The sequence below is a fragment of the Callorhinus ursinus genome, unplaced genomic scaffold (genome assembly GCF_003265705.2).
Source record: "Callorhinus ursinus isolate GAN/ISIS: 27379988/994484 unplaced genomic scaffold, GSC_fseal_2.0 scaffold71, whole genome shotgun sequence".
NCBI classification, from domain to species: Eukaryota; Metazoa; Chordata; class Mammalia; order Carnivora; family Otariidae; genus Callorhinus; species Callorhinus ursinus.
Genome location: NW_027397133.1, coordinates 193,011 through 214,337, shown reverse-complemented (window position 1 = coordinate 214,337; position 21,327 = coordinate 193,011). Strand labels below are relative to the sequence as shown.

General features: G+C 41.5%; 1 protein-coding gene, 1 long non-coding RNA gene and 1 pseudogene across 2 annotated transcripts in view; 1 reads left to right on the top strand and 2 right to left on the bottom strand.

Moving 5' to 3' along the window:
• The window catches only part of LOC112806986 (uncharacterized), a 50,314-nt gene extending 48,740 nt beyond the window's left edge, over window positions 1–1,574 (bottom strand). Inside the window, exon 1 of the long non-coding RNA XR_003203993.2 lies at window positions 1,011–1,574. This is a non-coding gene — a long non-coding RNA (uncharacterized lncRNA). The remainder of the gene's footprint in view (window positions 1–1,010) is intronic.
• Window positions 1,575–4,385: 2,811 nt separating this feature from the next.
• LOC112806977 (uncharacterized) lies at window positions 4,386–19,206 on the bottom strand. Its single transcript, XM_025849516.2, has 5 exons — window positions 18,766–19,206; window positions 17,689–17,802; window positions 10,612–10,735; window positions 8,180–8,306; window positions 4,386–7,131 (listed from the first exon to the last, which is right to left on the bottom strand). Exons 3-5 carry the CDS (start codon window positions 10,633–10,635, stop codon window positions 5,285–5,287), a joined length of 1,998 nt encoding a protein of 665 aa, XP_025705301.1. The 5' UTR covers window positions 10,636–10,735; window positions 17,689–17,802; window positions 18,766–19,206; the 3' UTR covers window positions 4,386–5,284.
• Window positions 18,028–18,096, top strand: LOC141371449 (U4 spliceosomal RNA; annotated as a pseudogene).
• Window positions 19,207–21,327: the final 2,121 nt, after the last annotated feature.

The following is a 21,327-nucleotide window of genomic DNA, read 5'->3' as shown; positions in this document are numbered from 1 at the left end:
AATTAATAACTTCAAAAGGCATAAAAAGCCTAAAATAAAGGGGCTTCTGGATGGCTCAGTCGTTTAGCATCTGACTCTTAATTTTGCTCAGGTCATGATCTCACGGGTCCTGAAATCGAGCTCCAAGTCCCGCTGGCACTCAGTGGGGAGTCTGCTTGAGAGTCTCTCTCTACTTCTCCCTCTGCTCCTCCCCCCCGACTTGAGCGGTCTCTCTCAAATAATCTTTTCTAAAAGCCTAAAATAAAAAACATAAGGAAAAGTTAACAATTGTTATCTCTAGGTAGCATATTTTGGGGAAACTGGCTTGTTTCTCACTACCCGTTTCATGATCAACCAGAAAAAAAACACGCAAACGAGATTTACAAAAACCCAAGGACAAAAGGCAGAAGCCACACCTTTCATAACACATCTTTTGCAGATTAATTTAATCTAGTCACTTAAAAGTATTTTCATTTTTCACAGAACGAGTAAGAAGAGAGTATGAGTTGGGGTCAAAGGAGAGTTGAAACAGGCCTTGCGTAGGTGATTGGGTATGACGGACCAAACTGTGTGTCAGCTATGAGATTCGTACCCCCGGAAAGCCTTTTCCCATTTTCCGAGGCGGTGGAGTCAAATCACCGAAAACCCCCTGCCCATCAAGACCTCCCCCAATTCACCACACTTCTCAGACCTGTGCACAACCCCGACAAGCTACTCAATCAAAAACACAAATGAGGATATCCAACCACTCACGCCCACACACTGCTATCTCATCCTGAAGCAAGTCACCCCATCCAGGGACCCACCACATTAAGGTTATCGGACTCACACAGCCAGCCAAACACTGACCACCAAAAGTCCCGAAGGAGTAATCCCTAGCCCTCGCTGACCCACTCCCGCGACGCCTGCTCTCACACCCAAGCCACCTCTCCAGTCACCCATCACAGATCCTCCAGCCCACCGCCAAACGCCAGACGCCTCCGGGCTGCCTTCTTCAGTTAGGGACCCCACCACCCTCCCCGAGCACTCACCAGGCGCCGCACCTCTAGGCGAACAGCTGCAGAATCCTCAGCGGGCCCCAGGAAGTTTAAAAGGACGGCACACACCACTTCCGCTTCCCGTCCGGCCCAGCGCTGAACGCTTCTTTCGCTCACTCCTAAGCCGGTGGAGGTAAAGGGCCGCATCCTTCCGATTCGAATTCTGCACCCTCGACACTTGGCGAGTACTACGGTCCCCCGCATTGATCGGCTTCACAGTGGGAGCGGTCGTCTTGAAATAATGTGCGGGGCAGAAGCCTCCGCCAGCTTCTCCCGCTCTCACGCTCACTTCCTCCGGAAAGCCTTTCCGGGCCGCGCCTCTGCAGCACGCTGGGGCCGCTACGCATGCTCAGTAGCGCGTGCGGCGCGCTGCGCCTCCGGGGGCCGGTACGCATGCTCAGTAGCGCGTCCCACCGACCGCGCCTCCCCGGCAGCCGAGGGGTTGCCTCCAGCCGGAGAGGTGGTTGCTCCTGCACCAGACCGCAGAATCCGGGAAGACCTCTGATGAGGGGCATCGTGCTCTGCACGGGGCACAGTAGACACGTGCATTGAAGAGAAGTAACTCTAGGGTATTTGGAAGTAGAGGTCGTGGAAGAGGAGGCACCAGGGTCAGAAGAATCGGGAAGGCAACCGTGAGGACAGGTTGCCTGACGGTGAGGAAGAGAGACGGATGGCGGCCAGGGGGAGCTTTCCCCCCGGGGGCGCCGGCCAGAGCTCAGCGGCGCGGGGCTTTCCAGGTGCCCGACGGCCGGGCCACAGCTGGAGGAGGGTCGGACGGGTACACTGTTGCGAATCCTAAACCCAGAAAAAGTGCAGAGGAGAGCTACTGCATTTCTGGAAGCATCTGGTGGGCTCAGATCAAACTAACCAGCCCTACTCCAAACTCCAGTCTGTTACACATCCTGGGAAATCAAAAGGCTAAAGTTATATCATTAAAAAAAAAAGCATACTTCACCTGAACGCCTCCAAACTATCTGTGGGTTGGTGATGTTACATAAAGACCTTGCTTCTGAGTTCCTTTTCACACAGCAGAAGAGGACTTTATGATATCCCAAGGACAAAGTGGAGACCCAGACTTAAACGGGTCATGTTAATGTGACCTGTTGTCAGGCTGCAGCAAAATGTCCTGGTGTACTTTTTTAAAGATTTTATTTATTTGAGAGAGACAGAGACAGAGAGCAGGAGTAGGGAGGAGAGGGAGAAGCAGGCTCCCTGCAGGGAGCCCGACCCGGTGCTAGATGCCAGGACCCTGAGATCCTGACCTGAGCCGAATGCATACATTTAAGGCCTGAGCCACCCAGCAGCCCCTTGTTTACACTTTTATGGCTCTTATCACTCAGGAAACCCCCAGTGTTTTAATTTCCACTATTTAATTTCTTAGGTTCGGTAATAATGTCATGATTATGCAGGAGATGCATGATAATATAGAAGTAAGGTGTCATGGTATCTTTAATTTCAGATGATTTTGAAAAAATAAATAGGCAGATAACTAAATGGAAAATAGGTACATAACAAAATGGTTAATTTGTTGAATCTATTTTGTAGGTACATAGGGACCATTATTTAGATTTTCAACCTTTTTATACTTAAAAATATTAGATGGCAAAGTTGGAAAAATAATTATTTCTAAATAAAATATTTAGAATTGTTTCCTAATTTCCAAAATTATAGATTTCTAGCTAATTTTTGTCATTGACTTCTAAGTGTTTGTGAGCCTAACAGGACCTGATTGCATATTATTTAGTTCAAACTTTGAAATTTGTTGAACAGCTGTATAGCCCAGAACATGGTAAACTTTGAAAAGAAGTGCTTGAAAATTCTGTGCATTTTGAGGATGTTGTATATAATACCTCCATTATACTTTTTATTTAGTATGTTCAAAACTTTTATAAACATTTTATCAGTTTATTCTGTAATATACTGGTAGAAAGGGATTAAAATCTCCCTCTATGATTGTAAATTTGACTCTTTATAAATCTTACATTTTTGCTTTAGATAATTTGAGTCCCTGTTTGATGTATGAATTTAGCATTTCTTCCCATGACTAGTGACTGTCCCCTTAGAGATTATTTTTTTCTGATAATAATTTAGTTGTACTAGTTTTGTCATGTTTAGTATTTGCATGAGATGCTTTTTCATAAAAGAAAATCCATTCCATGTTTTATGTGGTTATTTCATTTAAAAAAACCAGTATTTTAATTTTATTTATCAAGTCTGACAATAACAAGTCTGTATATTAACCAGAGCATTTAATTCATTTACATTTAACTTACTAACAAATTTTTGTTTGATCCTACCTCTATTTGGGCACTTATTCTGTTTCTTTATTAAGCTCTACTTTTTAGCCTTCTTTTGGGTTCGTGATGATTTTGGGTTTTTAATCATTCTATTTTTCCTCTTTACCTTTGCCTTTGACTAGTTTGGAAGATGTATACCCTGCTCCTATTCCCTTAATGATTACTTTATTTTCCTTAATGATTACTTTAAACGTGCATCCTTAACCATAACATGCATTCTTAACACTCGAAGTTAACAACTTTATACTTCTTTAGGAAAACAGAAAGTACTTTAGAACACCTTAATACAGGATACTTCTTGCAATTTACATGCTGCTATTGTCACGTAAGTTCAAGTCTATGTAATTCTTAAAACAACATGATAGGATTATTTTTGCCTATCATCTTTATTGAAGTTTACTACACTTTGACTATAAGTACCTCGCAATGACAGAGTAAATTAATGTGAATATAGGGTGAATTAACTTTTATTAATATGTATTTTAATGACTATTAATAGTTATTAGTTGCTGTGCTGTCTTACCAAAGGATTATGAGGTCCCTCCTAAACATAGATATAGTCTGTGCTCACTTCCTTTTTCTGTTTGGGTTAGCCTGTTGGTAGTACAAGACATTCCCTTGTGCATCTGCTGTTTTCATTTCTTTGAAAATAGCAGCTGCTTCTAGTTTTTCAGAACTTAGGGACAGAAGATGTGTGATTACTCATCACTCTTAAATCTCAATAGTTTTTAAAGAGATTTTTAAGTAATCTTTACATCCAATGTGGGGCTCACACAACCCCAAGATCAAGAGTCACATGCTCAGGGCGCCTGGATGGCTCAGTTGGTTAAGCATCTGCCTTCGGCTAGGTCATGTTTCAAGAGTCCTGGGATCGAGCCCCACGTTGGGCTCCCTGCTCAGTGGGGACCCTGCTTCTCTCTCTGCTCCTTCCCCAGCTCATGCTCTCTCTCTCAAATAAATAAATTAAATTAAAAAAAAAAAGTCACATGTTCCACTGACTGAGCCAGCCAGGCACCCCAAATCTCACTATTTTTAATGGATTTATTTTTTCTGAGTGACAACCAGAAGACAATTTGTTTCAAAAAATTTATTATTCCAAAGGGCTAAAATTATTACCAGATCCACTATGTAAACCAGTAAAGAATTTTTAAAAAGCTCATAATCTTAAGCCTAAATACTTCCCTTGCAATTTATATATTAAAAAACGTACAATGTTGGCATTTCTTGATGGATACTACACATTACAAACAATTTTGTGGTATACAACTTTCTTTCATGATCTTATGAAACCTGAAGATTACTGTATACATGTACTACAAAAATACTCAGACACAAAACAAATACATTCATCTTGGACCATTCTTAACTTACTGTTTTGACTATCCAATATATTCAAACATGAAACAAAGTGTCCTTTGGCATACCGAAGTTATTTGCTCTGACTACTTCATGTTATATTTTCCATAAATAAATGGCAATGGACAGGAACGAAATTTTTGTTATAAAGTTTATATGTAAGCAACCTTTCCCAGCATCATTACACCATACTACTTCTCCTTAAGTGTTATCTGATGCATATTAAGTTTAGACTTCATGCCAGAGGCATTCCTCATTGCAAGTCTTCAGTCTTCTATTTTCTTTGGTATGAAAGCTCATCTGTTTGGAAAGTATTCCAGGATTCACAACATTTGTGAGTTGTTGTTTTTTTTTCCCTTGGTGAAAACTATTAGAGGATGACCCATCAAAAACATCTGTTGCATTCAGGTTTCACTTCTGTGTGATGTATAATGGGATTTCACATGTCAAGAAAAGATTCTGACTTTTCATCTCATTCATATGCCTTTCTCCAATGAAATGAGGCTACACTAGTGGTAGGTAATTTTCTTATATTAACTGCACTTAAAAGATCTCTCTCCTGGATAAGTTTTCTGAAACTGACACCAACCAAAAGTATCCTAACTTTCACAGCATTCATAGAGTGTGTCTTGTGTGATTTCTCTTGTATTCAGTGAGATCTGACATCTCACTAAAGTCTTTACAGTGCTCAGTGTGTTCCTGAGATTTCTTTCCTGTATGAATTTCCTCATGTGAGGTAAGAAAGAACTTGACAGAGAATGTTTTCCCACACTCATTACACTGATAAGGTTTCTGTCCTGCGTGACTTCTCTGATGGACACTGAGGTATGATTTCTCAAAAAAGGCTTTTCCACACTGAGTGCACTGATACGGTTTCTCTCCTGTGTGGCGTCTCTGATGTCTAATGAGCTGGGACTTCTGGTTGAAGATCTGACCACATGGAACACATCCATAGGGTTTCTCTCCGGTATGGCACCGTTGATGGATAATGAGATGGCTTTTTTGGCGGAAAGCTTTTCCACATTCATTGCATCCATGGGGTCTCTCTCCTGTATGAATCAACTGATGTCTACTGAGCATTGCCATACTGCTAAAGGCTTTTTGGCATTCAAGACATACAAAGGGTTTCTCTCCTGTATGTGTTCTCTGATGGACAATGAGCATTGCCTTTCGTATGAAAGCTTTTCCACATTCACTGCATTCATAGGGCTTCTCTCCTGTATGAGTTCGCTGATGGACAATGAGATGTGACTTGTCTATAAAAGCTTTTCCACATTCACTGCATTCATAAGGCTTCTCTCCTGTATGAATTCTCTGATGTGTTATGAGGGACGACTTTTTATTAAAGGCTTTCCCACATTCCTTGCATTCATAAGGTTTCTCTCCTGTGTGAGTTCTTCGATGAACAATAAGCTGTGAATTGTCTACAAAAGCTTTTCCACATTCACTGCATTCATAAGGCTTCTCTCCTGTATGGATTCTCTGATGTGTTATGAAGTGTGACTTTTTATTGAAGGTTTTCCCACACTCCTTGCATTCATAAGGTTTTCTTCCTGTATGATTTCTCTGATGTACAATAAGCTGTGATGTGTATACAAAAGCTTTTCCACACTCACTGCATTCATAAGGTTTCTCTCCTCTATGAATTCTCTGATGTGTCAGGAGATGTGAGTTTTTATTGAAGGCTTTCCCACATTCCTTGCATTCATACGATTTTTCTCCTGTATGAGTTCGCTGGTGAACAACAAGCTGAGACTTACTACAGAAGGTCTTTTCACATTGTCTACAGCCATAGGGTCTATCTCCTGTATGAGTTCTTTGATGGATAATCAGGTTTGACTTCTGCATAAAACCTTTCCCACAGTCACTACACTCAAAAGGTTTCTCTCCTGTATGTGTTCTGCAATGCAATCTGAGCTTTGTCTTCTCCCTGTAAGCTTTTCCACACTCTTTGCACTCATAGGGTTTCTCTCCTGTATGAGTCCTGTGGTGTAGAATGAGATGATACTTTGTTCTGAAAGATTTCGGACACTCAATACATCCATAAGGTTTCTCTCCTGTATGAGTTCTCTGGTGTAGAGTGAGATGACATTTTGTACTGAAAGCTTTCTGACATTCAGGGCATCTGTACGGCTTCTCTCCTGTATGAGTTCTCTGGTGTATTATGAGCTTTGACTTATACCTGAAGGATTTTGGGCACTCACTACATTCATAAGGTTTCCCTTCTGTGGGAATTCTATGATGTCTTTTAAGATTTTTCACCATGCTGAAGGTCTTCATACACAAATTATGTTCACTGTACTGGGCCTCAATATGGCCGGTTTCATGTAGAGTATGGAAAAATGGTTTCCCATGGCTGTTTAATTCAACAGAATTCATTTCTGCATAGTTTTTACTCTGAAATTTTGAATCTGACTTTTGTTTCAAATGTATTCCTCTTGAGAAACATTGAAGGGGTCTTTCTACAAAAGGAACAAAGTTTTTGCTCAGAGAAAATATTTTTCCCAATGCATTATTTTCATTATTTCCCTCCACAGATTCATCCTTCTCAATATTTTCCTGATACTAACCCTAAACTTGCCACATTACTTCTAGGGGAAAAAAATCAATGAATTCTACCATTATGAAATTGGGGGGGGAGGGATGGAATCTCAAGTCAATATCCAAAGAGAATGGAGAAAGTGATACAGCACGTGCACAATATAAGTCAGAGGTATACAATAAAAGAAATAGACAATAAGTAATGAACTGAAGACATGGTATCCTCAAACTCTGGAGGGAATCAGTGAATATCTGAAAGCATAATAGAAAAGCTATGTGAATATGATTAAGATGTAGGGAAGGCAGGTTTTATCTCACCACCTGCAAAAGAACAACTAAGCCAAAAAGGAAAGACCAAATGAAACAGGCCAAGATCTGACCCAGAGTAGATAAAAGGAGGTACATCTTCTGCTAGGTGGCTAGCAAATGAGTCATATACGGTGAGAGAAGGAAGCCCCATTCACACTGATGACCTCTTTTCACTTGCTCTAAGTCACCTCTTAAGGTTCAAACATTATGAGAAAAAATATTAAAATAACAAGGGCCCCAACGCACCAGTGATCAACTGTCACTTGGCTTCCACTAACTCCCACTGCACTGCTGTACTCCCCGAGACTACACTGACTTGGGAATTCTCTCTAGCATTCCTTGTTCTCCTTTCTCCAAGGGGACTGTCGCTTCTGGCCTAGTGGCTTGATAACCTGTCAAGAGGCAATCCCAGAGAACTGAGCAGTATTAGGGCCTATGATGAAAAATTCCGTTTCAGGGAATCTCAGCAAAACAAACTTTTCATTCAGAAAATGAAAGTAAGTACCGTCACTATTTGGTCATAAAATAAGTTCTACCACCTATACAACTCCAAAATCAATAAGGATATCAGAGTACCCATAAATTATATCAATGGAAAAAATAAAACAAAACAGGCAATTAATGGGCTCATGCTGAGATATTTAGGAACATTGTCTTTACCCAAAGACATTAGGTTGCTATAATTTTCCAACATCACATCCCGGTAGAGGTTCCTCTGAACAGTATCTAGTAGCTGCCATTCCTCCCAGGTGAAATCCACAGCCACATCACTGAATGACAACAAGCCCTGTAATAACATAATCCTTTTTAATCCAGAGTTAATATAATGGAATAAAATATAGAAGATATATAGGATATTATTCTGATTATTTTTACTATAGAAATTTATAAACAAGTTATTTCTTTATATCTAGTTTTGATTTATACCTTGCGCACTAATAAATCCATTAAAACAATCCTTTCTGCATTTTTTTTAAAAAAAGATTTATTTATTTGAGAGAGAGAATCAAGGGAGGGGGCAAGGGAGAGAGAGAATTTCAAGCAGACTCGCCATTAGCACAGAGCCTGATGCGGGACTCTATCTCACAACCCTGAGATCATGACCTGAGCTGAAATCAAGAGTTGGATGCTTAACTGTCTGAGCCACCCAAGCACCCCTCCTTTCTGCACTCTTCATTCACTTTGTCACTCATTCATTCACCCAATGTAAAATGTTGTTAAAACTTTACCTAGGGGCGCCTGGGTGGCTCAGTCATTAAGCATCTGCCTTCAGCTCAGGTCATGATCCCAGGATCCTGGGATGGAACCCCGCATCGGGCTCCCCTCTCAGCAGAAGCCTGCTTCTCCCTCTCCCACTCCCCCTGCTTGTGTTCCCTCTCTCGCTGTCTCTCTCTCTGTCAAATAAATAAATTTTTAAAATCTTAAAAAAAAAACAAAAAACACTTTACCTAAAAACCATCTGCAACTGACCTTAGGAGCATTTGGTTTTTGTTCCCCCCGCCGAGATTTTTTTAATTAATTAATTAATTAATTAATTTATGAAAGAGAGAGCACGAGCTGTGGGAGGAGCAGAGGGAGAGGGAGAAACAGACTCCCCGCTGAGCAGGGAGCCCGACATGGGATTCAATCCCAGGACCCAGATCATGACCTGAGCCGAAGTCAGCCACTTAACCAGCTAGGCCAGCGAGGCTCCCCAGGAGCATTTAATGTTACCTACTATACATTGCAATAAAAAAGGAAATAAAGCATAGTCCTGACTTCAGGTAGCTTCTGATCTTGCAGAGTGGCAAGTACACTCCTTTACAGAATTCATATACGGCAAGACATTATGGTTTAACAAGGGTTACAACAGAAGTATGCTCAAGTTAAAATATGGGCACAAGTACGTGAGGAACTAGTTCTGAAGAAGAGGTCAAGCTGGAAGAGGTGCAGCGCATTTAGTGGTGTGTTCCACAGTAAGCGCTGGAAGACACGGGAGCTGTTGGTCTTCCAAAGGAAGCGTGTGTTAAAAATGTTAAATACCATGCTGGGTTCAAGGAACTGCAAGAAGTTCAATAGGGTACAGGCAGCAACAGAACTTGGAGTAAGCGTACACATTTCCTGCAGACACTTGGTAGACACTACAGTGTTTTTCATATACAAAAGTATGTTATGCTCAGAACTGCATTTTAAGAAATTGTGCTATGTATTAAATCATGATATTCATAAAAGCAAAAACAGAGCTCTTACTATGTGCTGTATATTGTTTTAAACACTTTACGTATGTTCACACAATGACCTACACAAAGACCCTTAGGTAAAAATTATTCTTCTCTTTGTAGCTAAGAAGAGATTTTTAAAGTTTTCTAGCTATGCCTTTTATATCTCCCACGTTTCCTTAGGAAGATGACCATTCACTGGGTCCATACTCTGGAGAAAAACAGAAGAGGAAGACCCATCAAAGACACTTCTTCACATTTAATCTCTGGGAAATATTTAGTCAGAAAGCCCATGTGCTTCCTCCTTATATACAAAGTAAATCTTATAACATGTTTTTATTCTTCTGTGATGGTTTCCAGTATTACTACAGAAATGTCTGCAACTCAGCTCTGGATCCTGCCACTTATGTGGCAATGTCCCAATTGTTAGCACCTTGCAACATGAGATATACAGATAAGACAGTACTCCCTTCCTGACTGGCTACTCCAGATCATTATTCTGTTTCCCAGTCTAAGTACATTTCTCCCAGCTGCAACAGATTTACATACATCATTCACTCTGATTATATGTTTTTTAAATTGTTAACTATAGTTGTCACATGATGTTACATTAGTTTCACGTGTACAATATAGTGATTCAACAAGTCTACAGTTACGCTCACCACAGTGTAGCTACCATCTGTCACCATACAACACTATTACAATATCATTGATTATATTTCCTATGTTGTATCTTTTAGTCCCATGGTTTATTCATTCCATAATTGGAAGCCTGTATCTTCCACTCCCCTTCACCCATTTTGCCCATCCCCCCACCACCTTACCAACTCTGGCATCCATCAGATTGTATACATTTTTATAAACTTCTAGAAATCTGGGAAATAAACAGCTCACCTGGGACTTGGTCATTTTCAGCATTCAGGTGTCTCATCAAGGGTATCCTCAGCAAGGATGAACTTCTAGACTTGAGATCTACTTTGTCCTTTATAGGAAGTGCCTCATTCTAGGAAGCCAGCATCTATGGATTCAAGGAAAGATTTGTTTGGCATGGAAATAATAATAAAAGCAGGTTCCTATACATGCAAGGAACCGTTTTAAGCATTTCTTTTCTCATTTAACCCTCACAATCCTATGGGGTAAACTATAATTATTCCATAGGAAAGGTCAGGCACCTAGCTAAAAGCCACACAGTAACGGGTGGACCAAGGATTAAAACACAAACCCTTGGAATTGATAGAACCTCTGATTCCAGGTAAAACTACCAAATTATGAACTATCCTTTCATCTTAACCAACTTAAAAAAAAAAAAAAAGGAAACATGCCTAAACAATTTTCTCACACAGAAGTCAGAGAAGAAGGGAAACAAGGTGAGACCCTTATGTGCCGTAGCTCACTGCCTGGAGACTTTCTAGGCCACAGCACGGGGAGAAGGAACCCGAAGAATCTAGCAGTGTTGATGAGTTAATGATACAGAATTCAAAGTCTGAGGAAGAAAAGATGACTAACACTTGCCAGGCAGTATACCAGAGAAGAGAGGGAAAACTCACTCTATAGAGGCAGAGGGTTCCTTTGAGTCTCTGGCTCAGCACTAATGGGCTGTGAGGAAACTACCAAGGCCACTAGAAAGGAGCAGGTGGAACAATTCCTAGCGCTCACAAAAGATCAGGAATAGTTCAGCGTTCCCACTAACCTGGGTGGAAAGACCTTCTAATATGCCTGGTCTCATGCAATGCAGAGGTCTCAGGAGAAGATTACCTCAGAAATGGGGACAAAACAATCCTAGACAAGAGACTCTTTTGGCACCACCTAATAAAGCTTAAAAGAAAGCCTCCAATGAATCAAACTGTTCCAAAGTAACTTGGTTACATCCCAGAACCAACCTCAAAAGTAGTTAAAGGAATTAAAAGAAAATTCTGCAAACAATATGAAACTCACAATATATGACATCCAATCAAAAATTACCAGACATGCACAGAAGCAAGGAAATATGACCCATAGCTAGGGGGAAAAAATCAAGCAAGAGAAACAGACAAAAATGGCCAAAAGGGGAGACCTGGTGGACCAGTACACCAAAAATACTATTATATATACTCCATATATTCAACAAGTTAGAGACAAGCATGAGCATGATAAAAAAAAATAATAAAATGTTTAACAAATGCCATTGAAACAATAGGATATTCGTGTTTACCCCATACCAAAATTAACTCAATAGATTATAGATTTAAGAATTGAAACTGTTGGGGTGCCTGGCGGGCTCAGTCAGTAGAGCAGGTGATTGCTGATCTTGGGGTTGTGAGTTCAAGCCCCATGTTGGGTGTAGAGATTACTTAAAAAAAGAAACAGTGAAACTTCTAGAAGAAAGCACAGAAAAACTTTAATACTTAAAAAAAGAAACAGTGAAACTTCTAGAAGAAAGCACAGAAAAAAAATGCATACCTGACTAAAATACTTCTATCTAAAAAAAAACAAAGAACTTTTCCAATTTCACAAAAGACACAATCTAGTAAAAAAGAAACAAAAGATTTAAAGAGATTTTTTTTTTAAAGATTTTATTTATTTATTTGACAGAGAGAGACACAGCAAGACAGGGAACACTAGCAGGGGGAGTGGGAGAGGGAGAAGCAGGCTTCCCGTGGAGCAGGGAGCCCGATGCGGGGCTTGATCCCAGGACCCTGGGATCATGACCTGAGCCGAAGGCAGACGCTTAACGACTGAGCCACCCAGGTGTCCCAAGAAACAAAAGATTTAAACAGACACTTCCCTCTCCAAAAGTAGAGAGATGGCTAATAAAAACACAAAAAGCTGCTTTAGGTTACACAACAAAAAGCAAATTAAAACCTAAATAAAATATTGCTACAAACCCGTTAGAATGGCGGTAATTTTATCTATCTATCTATCTATCTATCTATCTATCTATCTATCTATCAGCTCTAGGCCCAACTTGGGGCTCAAACTGAAAACCCTAAGATCAAGAGACCCGTGCTCCACCAATTTAGCCAGCCAGGTGCCCCAGACTGGCTATAATCTAAAAGACCGAAATTACTAAGTACTGACTAGGATGTGAAGAAAAAGAACTCTCCTGCACTGCTGGTAAAAATACAACATGGTACAGCCACTTTGACTTGTACATGAATGCATACTGCAGCTTTATTCAGAATATCCAAAACCGACCTCCAAAATCCAAAACATCCATCAACTGGGGAATGAACATGTTGCAGCATATCTGTGCCACCGATTATTACTCAGCAGCGGAGAGGAATAAACTAATGATAAATGCAAAATCATGGATGAAGATGAAAAGCATTATTCTAAGCGAAAGAAGCCAAACACCAGCGAATGACAGAGTAGGCAGTTAGCTAGATATGAGCAGGGAACAAGTGATTTCCGATTGTAAAAGGGAGGAGGCCAAGCTCCAAACACCTGGGAAAGACCCCATGGGATATGCCTGCATTCTTCCCTATGGCCACTGCCCTACAGTAACTTGGAGCTTTATTATATACATTTACACTGTGGTTTTAACCCCCTCCCCAGAAAACGGCTGCCATGACAGTTCTGACAAGGACCATCTAAGGCCAAAAATTCCTCCAGTAGATGGAGTCCCTTAGATGACTGGCTGCAACCTCAGAAACCACCCTAGCTATGACCCCTAACCTATCCAAACACAAAAAGAAAAAACAACCCTGACCCAGGGTGCAGCTGCAACCTCTGGGCCTGCTCGCTCTCCCATCTCAAGAATGTACTTTTGCTTAAACTGTTATTAAACCTTTGCTTGCTTTAGAGTTTGGCTCTGAATTCTTTCTTGGCGGAACTCAAGAACTGAGGCCAGGGAATGGGACTCCCATTGACACAACTACTTACTGTATAACTCAGTTTATATGAGGTATTAGAATACATGTAACTATAGGGCGCCTGGGTGGCTCAGTTGGTTAAACAACTGCCTTCGGCTCAGGTCATGATCCTGGAGTCCCGGGATCAAGTCCCACATTGGGCTCCCTGCTGAACAGGGAGTCTGCTTCTCCCTCTGAACCTCTTCCCTCTCATGCTCTCTCTCATTCTCTCTCTCAAATAAATAAATAAATAAATAAATAAAATCTTTAAAAAAAAAAGAATACATGTAACTATAGAAAGCACATAAATGATCATGAGGGAACAGAGGATGGGAATATGGTCTCAAACGGAAAAGGTGACACCAGGGAACTTTGGGGGTTGACGCAAAAGTCCTATGTATTGATTGAAGAAAAGGTTACACATTGGTATACCTTTGACAAACTCATCAAATTTGTACATGAAGAATTGGTAAGAGTTACTGTAAGTAAATTATACCCCAATTAAGCTAAACTTGCCTACAAAAAGCAAAACAAATACAGGCTGTCTGCCTCTGACACACACTTTGTGTGTCCTTAAACTCTACAATGAAGTCTCAACTGAAATCTCAAATACCTATCTCCTGTTGAAACTTCATCTTCATGAAAAACCCAGCTGGTCTCTTACATACTCTAAACAGTGCTGTTAAAGAATTAATTCTGGCTATGAAAAATCAATTTAACAGAGAGTAATCTAGAGTTGCCAGGACACCCTAGAAATATATTAACACAGCTTAATATTCTCAATATCACACCGCTGAGAACTCTGAAGGAAAATGCAACTCTGTGCCTTAGGCTATAGGACAACTGAAGGAAACAGTACGGGATTTCTTTTTTTTTTTTTTTAAAGATTTATTTATTTGAGAGAGAGAGAATGAGAGACAGAGAGCATGAGAGGGAGGAGAGTCAGTGGGAGAAGCAGACTCCCTGCTGAGCAGGGAGCCCGATGCGGGACTCGATCCTGGGACTCCAGGATCATGACCTGAGCCGAAGGCAGTCGCTTAACCAACTGAGCCACCCAGGCGCCCGGGATTTCAAGGATAATATGAGAAAGACATTTATAGGCCCATTGCATTTATTAAATTAGCTATAAAAAGCCTAAATAAAATACTGAGAAACCACATCCACTGATGTATAGGACGATTACTAAGAAAACCAAATAGAGGAAGAATCATACTAGACACAGCTGACTTTATTCCAGGAATGGAAGGATAGTGAGTAGAGGAAGAAGAGAGAGTCCTTGAAGAGACCTCCTGCTGAGCGCAGAGCCCAATATGGGCTCAATCCCAGGACCCTGAGATCATGACCTGAACTGAAATTAAAAGTCTACTGCTCAACTGACTGAGCCACCCAGGTGCCCCAGCACTGACAATTAAAAAAAAAAAAATTGTATTACTAAACTAGAAATAGACAAAGAAGAGTATCTACAAAATAATCCATAGCATTTCTTTAAACTTAGGAACAGGGATAACCTTTCTCTCAACATTTAGTCAAAAATGTACCACAAATAAAAACCTGAGCAATAAAATGGGAAAAATACAGGCATGAAGACTGGAAAAGAAGAAACAAAACTGTCATTATGCAATTGTTTTAATATCAATATAAACATTAATTGCAATTTCATATTCAAACAAATAGTAAGATTTAAAAGGGAGAGAAAAAACAGTATTTACCAGGTACCTGGGGGGAAAGTGTGCAAGACAGAAGTTTTATTACAGCAAAAGGAGGGACACCTGGGTTGTTCAGTGGGTTAAGCATCTGACTCTTGATTTCGGCTCAGGTCATAATCTCAGGGTCATGAGACGGAACCCCTACTCAGGCTCCGTGATGAGCGGGGAGTCTGCTTCTCCCTCTCCTTCTCCCTCTGCCCTTCCCCCAACTCATGTGCTCTGACATGTGCTCTCTTCTCTCTCAAATGAATAAATAAAATTTTTTAAATAAATAAATAATTTTTAAAAATATATGACTGTAGCAAAAGGATACAAATCATAACCAGTCAAATGGAGAGAGACAATAGGGTAAGTGAGGTTTGGGATCCTCCCAAACCAGAAGCTTCCATTGTCCTATCCCTTTGGAGTCAGGACATATTACTCATCCAGCATATCTACAAGGAACAGTATGTAGGGTACTGGATGCTCACCTGAGCTTCAGTGTCTACAGTTTTTATTAGAATTTCATTAAGTAAGCATGATTGATCTAATCACTGGCCATGTGACTCAACCGCCAGCACCCTTACCATCTCGGAGGTTGGGCTGGTATCACCAGGCTCAAAGCCTCAACCCTCTAATCACATGGTTGGTTTTCTTGGCATAAACAGCCCCATCCTGAGTCACCCCACTGGCACAACTATCTACAGACCCACCATGAATAACAAAGACACTCCTGTCACTCAGGACATTCCAACAATTTAGAGGCTATTTCCCAGGAGCTGGGGACAAAGGCCAGACAAATTGTTTATTACAAAATAACTAGCAAAAGGTGAGCATTCCAAATATGTGAGTAAAGACAAACTTCTCAGTTTTAAAATTGGCACATGTAATATATAAAGATGGTGAATCACTATGATGTACACCTGAAACTAATGTAACATTGTGCATCAACTATACTGAAATTTAAAAATTAAAATAAGTAAATAAAAAAATAAAATTGGCCAATAAACATATAAAAAGATGATCAACCCTGTTAGTAATGAGAACAGTGCATATGGAAACCCCACAATGAGATGATGTTTATACCCAAAAGATGGTCAAAAAGCAAGAATGAAAATACTAAGTTTTGGAAAGCTTACGGATCAACAGGCACTTTTATATACTGCTTTTTTTACTTTGATGACAGAGTAAGGTGGTACAAAAGCAATTTGGCTTTTCCTTCTAGATAAAAATTCATCTACTTTGTCTCAGAAATTATACTTTTATTTTTATTTTTTTTTTAAGATTTTATTTATTTGTCAGAGAGAGAGAAAGACAGCACAAGCAGGGGGAATGGCAGAGGCAGAGGGAGAAGCAGACTCTTTGCCGAGCATGGAGCCCAATGTGGGACTCAATCCCAGGACCCTGGGATCATGACCTGAGCCGAAGGCAGACACTTAACCGACTGAGCCACCCAGGCATCCCAGAAATTATACTTTTGGGTATATAGCCTAGACCATACAAATTCTCACAGTGACTGAGAGACAGCTAAGACTTTTCAGAACTTCACTACTTTTAACAGCCAAAACCCAGAAACAATACAAATGTCCAACAGCAGGAGAATGGATGCATGAACTACATTGTATTTATGCAATGAAATTCAAATTAATAAAACAAGCCAACCAGCAAGATGAATGAATCACAGACTTGTACTGAATCAAGAAAAGCAAGCCTCGGAAGACTGCATTATAATATCCTTATTATAAAACTTACAAACTAGAAAAACTAGAGTGTACTCTCATTACCATAAAAGTATATTCGTATACATGTGATAAAATTATACAAGTCAAAGGAATAATACATACTAATTTGTGAACAGTAGTTCCAAAGTTTGGGAGGGTTAGAAGGAGAGACCAGGAAGATGGAACAAGGATGAACACTTTTCCATTTTCAGATAACCAAATATGACCTTTTTAAACAAAACTATAAAGAAAAGCTGAGGCTAATCACTTTTTTCTAAATATGAAAGGATGATTTACCCACTGTTGCTAAAGATGTATTAAAACCTGGCACACTGGTGGAAGCATTAGATAATGCAACATTACTGGGGAGTTTGGTAAAACTAAATCAGAAGCCTTTGAAATACGCATTTAATCCAGTCTACTTTTACCCATTAAAAAAGGAAAAATATCCATAAAATATAATTCAGTTTAAAAATACATTTCAAAACATTACAGATAGTTTAAGGTGATTTTTATCTGCTTTTATTGATGATTAAGTATATAATGATACTGTGATACAAAAACTGAAGAGAACTCCATTTAATATGAAACATAAATATATAGTTAGAAAATATGTATGTATATGTTTATATATATATCTAATTTAAAAAGTTAACAGAATTGTTTGAAATATAAAAACTCCCATTAAGAAAGTATACACTTAAATAATAATAGATACCTTTTGTCAAGTACTACCTGTTATGGATTTAGTATTTATATCCTCCAGGGGTGCCTGGCTGGCTCAGTCGGTAGAGGATGTGCCGCTTGATCTCAGAGTTGTGAGTTCAAGCCCCACCTTGGGCGTGGCACCTACTTAAAAAAAAAAAAATGCAGCCCCCCAAACTCGTGTGTCTTTGGGAAGAGGGCCTTTGGGAGGTAATTAGGTTTAGATGAGGTCATGAAATTAGGGCCCTCAGAAGTACCTGTGAGACAGATACCAATGTATTCGAATAGGAAAACTGCGAATTAAAGAACTTAGCACCTTACGCCAAATCACACAAACATGTAGCAGAACGGACATAAAAAGCTAGTACTAGTTTTGCGCGGTGGCAGCATCGTAGCCAATGAGGTTTATCCGAGGAGCGATTATTACTAACTGAAAAAGCTAGGGCTCACATGATTTCATGCGCGTGCAAACGCACGTGTACACTGGCTGATGCGCACACACACATTCTAAGTGTTTATTGCACGGTTTTAACAACTCGTGGATCTATTCATGGCGGGTGAATCATTTTTGCTCTTCTTTCGACTTTTCTGTACGCCTAAATTCAGCATAAAAAGCTGGGAAATAGAACACCCCAATATACACACCCAAATGTCTCCCTGCGGCTCCTCGCTTTCCAATCCCGCACACCTCTCCCACGAACACCCTGCACTTCGCTCTCGCACCCGTTCACAGCCCCCAGACACCTATTTTCACAGGGATCACGGGCCCCTCGGATGCTCAAACTCGGACCCTAGGAACCTCAGATGACTCCCAATCCTTTCCTCACCAACCAGACCCAGATGGGCTCCTCGGTCAGTGGCTCTCCCAACGCCTCTATCTACGGCCCGGGGCGCGACCCGGAACCCACCTGTCGCTGTCAGAAGGAATTGTCTTTCGTTCTAAACACTAATTCCCGCCCAAGCTTCCGCCAACGCCTCTGACAACCCCGAAGCCGCCTGAACCAGTCACCGCCCCCCCACCACGAGTACCCACCACGAACCGCATCTCAAGTCGCAAAATTCCCACAGTGCCGGACTCTGAAAGCGTCTAGCAGAAACCCAACTAACCTGGACCGCGAATCTGTGACCTTACGCCGTGGGAATCCAAGCTTCGGTACGCCACTTCCGCTTCCGCTCATCCGGTTTGGGGCCTGTGTCTCGGAATCAGTGGCACTTTGGAGTGAACAATCAATCCACAAACCCTCATCCTGGCCCTGGTTAGAATTTTGTCCTTGGGCGACATCGCCGCGTCGATTTCGTTGCGATGCTGGGGTAGCGGCCATTGTGGACCGTGCGCCGCCATCTTGGATCGAGCGCCGTACGGAGAGCGAGGTGGCCACGCTAGGCGACCGGAGCTGGCCGGCCCTACCAGAAAGGTGCAAATCCTGCCCCTCCTTTCTCTTCTTTTCAAGACTTATCATCTCCGGTTCGTCCACCTTGGCAGCGGCTGTCAGCACCGTCGCGCATGCTTATTAGGACTTCATCGCTCTCGCCTAGTCTTCGACCGGAGCGGAGCGCTAAGCCAATGACAGACCAGGCCTGAGCCGGAAATGGTTGCGCCCGCTCGGTCTCGTCGCCCTTTGGAAGCCGCTCGGTGGGCGCAGCCATATTGGGAAGGTCTGGATCCGTACAGCGAAGAGCGCGGACCTCGGGGCAGGGAACGGGGGTGCGGCGAGGACGCCGGCGGCACGTTTGAGAAAACGGGGATTAGGAAAGTAGAAGTGGATCTAAAGGAGGAGAGACGACATGAGGATGTGTGCTTCGTGACCGGAAACGGTCGTGGACCAGATACTGGCAACCGCGCTCCACGCCGAAAGAATACTACTTGTATCTCGTGTCCCAAGATAAAGCGGGTACTTTAAAGAAGGATCCTGTATATCCTCGTCAGTCACAGCCCGCCCGGTCATTTGTTTCAATGAATACTGTGTAGATAATGATCCCAGCTGCATTATTTAGTCGATTTCCCCACTGCTAGGTGGAACCATCTCTATCCTAAGTCAAGCGTCCCCATCTGCATGGCTCTGATTTCCGACGTTCTGTTCCATTGTTCTCTTGTTTATCCCTGCGCCCGCACTACTATGTTTTATTTTTTATTTATTTTTTTTAAGATTTTATTTATTTATTTGACAGAGAGAGACACAGCGAGAGAGGGAACACAAGCAGGGGGAGTGGGAGAGGGAGAAGCAGGCTTCCTGCCGAGCAGGGAGCCGGATGTGGGGCTCGATCCCAGGACGCTGGGGTCATGACCTGAGCCGAAGGCAGACGCTGAAGACTGAGCCACCCAGGCGGCCCCACACTACTATGTTTTAGCTAGGGGAGCTTTCTGAGTCTTACAATCTGATAAAGCAAGGCCTCCTGCCATATTCTTTTTCTACGAGCCTCCTTGTTCTTTGGGCCCTTTATATTTTCAAATAAAATTTTAACTCACCTTGTCAACTTCCACCAAAAGAAAAAAGTGTTCGGGATTTGTATTGGTACTGCATTGAATCTATAAATCCTTTAAGTGACATCTCTACAATAACAAGTCTTAAAATTCATGAACACTGTGTATCACTCCACTTAGTTAAATCTTTAATGTCTCTGAATAAAGTTCTGAATTTTTTTTAAAGATTTTATTTATTTATTTGACAGAGACACAGCGAGAGAGGGACACAAGCAGGGGGAGTGGGAGAGGGAGAAGCAGGCTTCCTGCTGAGCAGGGAGCCGGATGCGGGACTCGATCCCAGGACCCTGGGATCATGACCTGAGCTGAAGGCAGACACTTAACGACTGAGCCAGCCAGGCGCTCTGAATAATGTTTCTTACAGTAGTCTTACATGTTTTTATTAGGGTCGTTTCATGATAGCTGAAATTTTTAATGCTCTTGTAAATGACATTTTACAATTTCATTGTCTAACTCTTGGTGGTATATAGAAATACAATCGATTTGTATATTGATACTATACCAAGCAAAGTTGATGAACTATTTTATTAATTCTAATTGTTTTTGTGACTATTGTGTTGTAAATTTTTAAAACTTCATATTTTCCCACTGCCTCAACATCCCCACAAACAGGCCTAGAGTACAGCAATCAGGCAACCAGGTGTATCCCTGTAATAGCATCCGCCCCTGCACAAGTTCCTCTCCCTAACCTTCCTTGTGACCTAGTTTCACCCGGAAATATTCTCCAGTCTTTTCTTGTGTACTCCCCCAATAGGGCACTTCTAATAGGGGGTACTTCCTGACCCTCAATAAGGGCATTTACTCATGGATCCTTGCTCTCACTTCATTTCCTTGGTTGAGACTGATCCCTTGGCACTCCTTCCCAAGCAACCTCCTCTCAGCAAGCAGTGACTCCGTGTCTCAGGACATGTGAATATAATAAATTTTTTCCTGCAACTCTCCTGTGTCCCCTCTCCTGGCTGCACCTGGCTGACAATCACCTAAAGGAACATAAAGCAGTTATTCTAGATTTTTACAAAAAGTCATATTCTCTTTATTTTTTTTTATTTGACAGGGATAGAAGAGAGCCAGAGAGCACAAGCTGGGGGGAATGGCAGAGGGAGAGGGAGAGAAGCAGGCTTCCCACCAAGCAGGGAGCTGGATCTTGACCTGAGTGGAGGCAGACACCCAACCAACTAAGCCACCCA

Bases quoted from the DNA above. Each gene is read 5' to 3' on its own strand.
- LOC112806977 (XM_025849516.2), bottom strand. From the start codon at position 10,635: ATGCTGAAAATGACCAAGTCCCAG. The intron at 8,307-10,611 runs GTGAGCTGTTTA...ATGTTATTACAG, and splicing joins TGAAAATGACCAAGTCCCAG to GGCTTGTTGTCATTCAGTGA. The intron at 7,132-8,179 runs GTAAAGACAATG...TTCCTTTTGTAG, and splicing joins TAGCAACCTAATGTCTTTGG to AAAGACCCCTTCAATGTTTC.